The sequence below is a fragment of the Gossypium hirsutum genome, chromosome A11 (assembly GCF_007990345.1).
Source record: "Gossypium hirsutum isolate 1008001.06 chromosome A11, Gossypium_hirsutum_v2.1, whole genome shotgun sequence".
NCBI lineage: Eukaryota > Viridiplantae > Streptophyta > Magnoliopsida > Malvales > Malvaceae > Gossypium > Gossypium hirsutum.
The window spans coordinates 121,735,496-121,740,782 of record NC_053434.1 but is presented as its reverse complement, the minus strand read 5'-3'; the positions used below and the strand labels follow the sequence as shown (position 1 = coordinate 121,740,782).

The window sequence follows — 5,287 nt, the reverse complement described above, 5'->3', positions numbered from 1 at the left end:
ACAGCTAATGGCAACGTTATCTGTTGTAGTTTACATACCTTGAAACTTCATTACAGCAGGATTTCGTAATCAAAATGAGCCCTGTGACAGTATTCTTAGCAATCATGGCTTGCCTGTCTTGAGTCCAATGCTTGCAAGCTTGTATATAGAGTCTAGAAAGGCGTCAAGCATGTGTATGCACTTTATTCGCTGAACTATCCTGCTCCAGAATTACAGAATAAAGAGAAATCTCCAAGGCAGCCACTTCCCTCATCTTGGCTTCGAGTTTCTCGATTCTGGCCTCCATTTCTTCTATCTTTTCACCTAAATCTACCTCATCTTAACCTTGAAGTTCATCTTCATTATCGACAAGCTTATCATCACTTCCGGAGCTTTGGTTTCCATTTGATGTCTCATCCAAAACATCAACTTTCAAGGAACTAATGGTAGCATCATTAAAAGGCCCTCCTTAGAGTGTGCAGATTTCTTTATGAGTACCATTCATTGCTAAACTGTGAGAAACTCCGGGAACAGTCTCTTCTTTTGCATCCTCGGCTGCAAAATAGCATACAGTTTAAGCATATGAATTCAACATAGCCTCACCAATAGAACCCTGAAATGTAAAAGTTGCAGTGAATTAACTAACCGCTTTACTAAATCAAATAAGCTGAAGCAGATCAGTTGAAGTTCTCTACTATTTTTCGCCATTTTAGCCTGCAAAATTTTAATACAATAAGACTGATTTCTATTATCATGTCGATCAGGAGGATAATCAGATATATCCAACAAAATAAAGCTATAAATGTGAAAAATGTTTCACACCTGTGCTGACTAAATTTAGATCTAATTTAGGTATGTGGGCAATCTTGGACCACTCTCGTCCTTCTTCTAGCGACGAGCAATACGAAATAAATAGACGCTCAAGCGAGAGAAGCATATCCTTATCTGGAAGAGATGTGAGCTTAGGACAATTATTGATGGACAATTGTTGAAGAGAGGTGAGGTGCTGAAAGCCCTTGGAGCACATGTATTCCAAGTTCTCGAAACTTCGAATGGAGATAGATGTGAGAGAAGAAGGCAGCATTCTTCCTATCCCTTCTTCTGGAAATGACACCACATGTGAGCATCCTTCACCGCTGATATTCAGTTGTTGAAGAGAGCTGAGTCTGTTAAATCCCCATTCAACAAGTGATGTATAAATTTGGGGTGCGTTTGAGATTTCAAGTGATGTGAGGTTGGTAGGGAAACCCTCTTCTGGAAAGGATATGTCATCCGAACAATAAACCACCTTCAATTTTCCAAGGGAGGTGAAGTTGTTGATGCACTTGGGAAGGGCTCTAAAATTTTCACAATACTGGATTGAGAGAACTTTGAGATTTGTGGTGGGCAACCCACTTTCTTCAAATGAAACAAAACTTGGACACCCATTAATCCTAATCTCCTGAAGATGGCTAAGCTTGTCTAGTCCTCTGGGTAAAGATTTAATATTGCCATCACCCCCAATTCTAATACTTTCAAGATCAGTTGTTTCATGGAAGTCTTGGACTATGCATTCCAACATTGGACACCCCCAAATATCTAGTTGTTTAAGCAGTACGGGTAACTTGGCGTTTAAAAATAAGCTACTTAGCTTTGAACAAATATGAATCTTGAGATGTTGAAGCTGATTGCATATATCGGCCCTTGATGACAAAAATATTAGAGATGGACAATCCACTATTTCCAAGTTCTCAAGAAGACATCTGCTACTACTCGTACTCTTATTATTTTCTTTTTCATCAAACAAATATTGCAAATTCTCGCAACTCCAAATCTCCAACTCTTTTAAAGCAGGGGGAAAGTTACTCTCTACAAAACAAACCAAGCCTGGACACTTTTCAAGTTTTATTCTTGTAATGAATGGGAAAGCATGTAAGACTTTTGGTAGTCTATTGAGCATTTCACAATAACTTATGAACAGAAATTCAACACCTGAAATCTTGTCAGGTTGCAATATCCCCTCCTCTGTTTCCAAAGAGACCAATTGGGGACAATTCCAAATTGTGAAAAAACGATGCCCAACTAAACTTAACCCATTTTGCGATAAAGATTCCAACTCTTTCCAACCAGAGATGTTAAAATATTCTGAGTTTGCAAATCTCAACAATGCCTTCTCTGCTGAAATACCAAACTTTGAAATGTTTGTAAGAGACGCACTTTTCAAAGAGGTAACCTCCTCTGCAGAAGACGTGCCTTCATCCACCAATTCTTCGCACCCAAAATTTTTTAATTCACATAATGACGAAAAACTTGAAATTGAAACTACGAGTCTCTTACATTCAATGATTTCAAGTTTGTGCAAGGATCGAAGAAGGGTTGGCAACCTTCCCAACAATTGAGGACAGTTTCTAATTGAAAGCTCACGAAGACTGGGGAATTTCGAAGCTTGCTCATCGCCTTCACATGGGTCCCACACCTCCCAGTTTGGCATGCTCTCAAAACATAGAGTCTCTAATGATGTAAATGCACTCGATTGATTTGGTCCAAACAACTCAGCGCCAATCTTATGTACCTCATCCAAACCACCAATTAAAAGGTCTTTTAACAATAACAACCTTGCAATTGATGGTAGGGATTTACAATTTTTACAGTCGCTAAGCTTCAATGACAGCATATTCTTGAAGGAAGAGTCTGCAATCCAAGTAGGGAATTTTGCACCACCATAATTCTCAATGACGAGTTGCTCAAGCCTTTTCGAAGGATGAAGAGAGTCTAACACCCATTCTTGATCTTCTTTTTTCCTTGTATCTTCTATAAAGTCCCAACTCCATTCCAATACCAATCGATGAATCCCCTGCTTCTCATTTAACTTTGGCTTCCCCTGCATCTTGACCATTAACATTCTCCAACCCAGAAAGACGAAAATCACCTTTGAGGTTTGACAAATATTTCAATTCGCTGATATGATGTCCATCACCTTCCCCTATGATAAAATCAGATAGCTTTTCAAGATTAGTTAGCTTATCGATTCCAAAAGGCATCCTTTCTATTGAGCGAGCACCTCTAATATCAAGATACTGCAAATTAACAAGCTTTTCCATCTTCGAGGGTAAGTTTTGAAGATCAAAACAATCTTTTAATAATAAAGTTTCCAAATGGTAAAGAGTACACAAAGAATCGGGTAGGTTATTGATTTGGGTGTGAGAAAAATTGAAGTAACGAAGATGCTTTAAATTTTCAAAAACATCAGGCAACTCAGTGATCCTATACCCACTCAAAGAAAGCACCCTTAAGTAGCCAAGTCTTGGCAACAAATCAACCAAGACAACCTTGGTTAAATAGAACTCCAAACAATAATTTGTAAAAATGAAGGGTAGAAAAGTACGTAAAGAATTCGTTTCATCAAATGCTTTAAACTTCTTCACTGTGTCAAACATGGTAACAATATAGGAAGAATGCCGAGTACGTTTTGAGAACTGATGCATATCGCCCTCCAGTTTGGAGCATGTATTTCCTGCAACTATTCGAGCTAAATCATTGATAAGGTCATGCATTACGAATCGGGACTTATCATTACTGGATATCTGAAAAAATGACCTCGACACTAGATCTTGAAAATATTGATTTCCAAGATCTTTAATTTGAGGCATGACTTTTTGTTGCAAGAGACCTTCTGCTCTCCATAACAAGATAATTTCTTCTTCCTCAAATTCATAATCTTTAGGAAGTATGGAGCAATACGCAAAACATCGTTTCAAGTATGATGGAAGATGATAGTAGCTTAATCGCAAAGCTGGAATTATGTCACACTGCTCTGATGATTTCCATATCTCACTCTCATATATTCTTTCCCATCCTGCAAAGTCTTTAACTGTGCGTAGCAAGCTTCCGATGGCTTTTGCAGCCAAAGGTAAGCCATTGCATCTTCTAACAATTTTCTCTCCAATTTCTTTAAACTGGAGATGTCCATCGAAATTTCTTGCTTTTAATGCATGCTGTGTAAATATGGTTAAACAATCATCATTGGATAGTTTATCCAAATGAAAAGCTTTGAGTGGATCCACAATAGATGAAACAATTTGAAGACGAGTGGTTACAATGATACTGGTCCCTGCTCCGAATGGAGACCGTAAGATGGGCCAAGCACTATTATTCTCGTTCCAAATGTCATCTAAAACAAGCAAAAATCTTTTCCCAGACAACTTCTCCTTCAACTTAACTTGAAGTAAATTCAAGTCATTCTCTTCACCAGGGTTAGAACCGATGGGTTTTAAAATTGTCCTGGTTATATTAACTGCATCAAAATTATCAGAAACGCATACCCAGGCCTTGTGGTCAAAAGACTCGTTGATGGTGGCATCATTGTAAACAAGCTGAGCAAGAGTTGTTTTACCCATCCCTCCCATGCCGACGATGGAAAGGACTGAAAATCCATTGGAGTTATCACCTTTGAGCAACTCAATCATTTCTGTCTTCTCCTCGTGTCTACCGACATACTCCACAGCTCCATCCACCACGGAAGTTGGTTGCAGCCTGGGTTGCTTTCCCTTGGAGGTTGGAGCTTGAGACAAGATCTTACTCAACCCCAAACTACTTCTTCGAGTGGTCAAATTATTCAGTCTATCAGTGATCTCTTTCTCCTTTGGAATCATGGAATTCTTAAACAGAAAAGAAGTGGGACTGAAATTACTACCGGTACAGCAGGTAGGAATGAGTTTCCGTACCTTGCTAGTGCTGGCTTGAGATTGAGTTTTTTGGAGCTTGAGACGTAACTCTTCTTAAGCGAACTCGTCCAAGATGTCATCCACATCGTAAGCCAAGTCCTGGAGGTCGTCCAACCATTTCTTCACACCCTCGTTCTTGATCTGCTTCTCCTCTGCATCGTCCAACACTGCTTGGATATCGGGCAATTTGGACTGCCACTGCTTGAGCTGCTGGCGGAGTTGCTTATGATCAGCAACAAAGTTGAGTGCAGAGTTGACCAACTTGCCCCCCAACAGCTCCACAAACAAAGACAGAGCAGCATCTCCAATGACAGACATGATGAAATAATGATAAAGAAGGTGAAGAGAGGATTGAAGAAGCCAAAAAAGGAAATCCAGGGAAGAAAGAAGAAAGAAATGGAGATGGATTCTGTATAATTAGTGAAAGTTGAAGAAGTCAGCTCAATAATTTTTTTGAGCATCTAATAATTCAGACAACGAGGGAATGAGGTGGAAGTCAACGAATTCTGATAAAAAAAACAGAAAATGGCGGAGCCATCCACCGACAGTGTTTATGAATCTGTATAATTAGTGAATTTTAAAGAAGCTGGCACATTATTTTTTTA

At 39.1% G+C, this 5,287-nt stretch overlaps 2 protein-coding genes across 2 annotated transcripts; both read right to left on the bottom strand.

The window, feature by feature from the left end:
- Window positions 1-319: 319 nt before the first annotated feature.
- On the bottom strand, window positions 320-2,632 carry LOC107940506 (putative disease resistance protein RGA3). The gene is made up of 3 exons (XM_041082219.1): window positions 802-2,632; window positions 478-534; window positions 320-408 (listed from the first exon to the last, which is right to left on the bottom strand). The coding sequence occupies exons 1-3, from the start codon at window positions 2,630-2,632 to the stop codon at window positions 320-322; spliced, it is 1,977 nt and encodes a 658-aa protein (XP_040938153.1).
- A 187-nt stretch (window positions 2,633-2,819) lies between these two features.
- LOC107940516 (putative disease resistance RPP13-like protein 1) lies at window positions 2,820-4,628 on the bottom strand. The gene has a single exon (XM_041080233.1). It carries the CDS (start codon window positions 4,608-4,610, stop codon window positions 2,820-2,822), a length of 1,791 nt encoding a protein of 596 aa, XP_040936167.1. The 5' UTR covers window positions 4,611-4,628.
- Window positions 4,629-5,287: the final 659 nt, after the last annotated feature.

Coding starts and splice junctions, on each gene's coding strand:
- LOC107940506 (XM_041082219.1), bottom strand. CDS start 2,632: ATGCTGTCATTGAAGCTTAGCGACTGTAAAAATTGTAAATCCCTACCA. Junction 535..801: donor TCTAAATTTAGTCAGCACAG/GTGTGAAACATT, acceptor GCTATTTTGCAG/CCGAGGATGCAAAAGAAGAG. Junction 409..477: donor TCACAGTTTAGCAATGAATG/GTACTCATAAAG, acceptor GTTCCTTGAAAG/TTGATGTTTTGGATGAGACA.
- LOC107940516 (XM_041080233.1), bottom strand. CDS start 4,610: ATGATTCCAAAGGAGAAAGAGATCACTGATAGACTGAATAATTTGACC.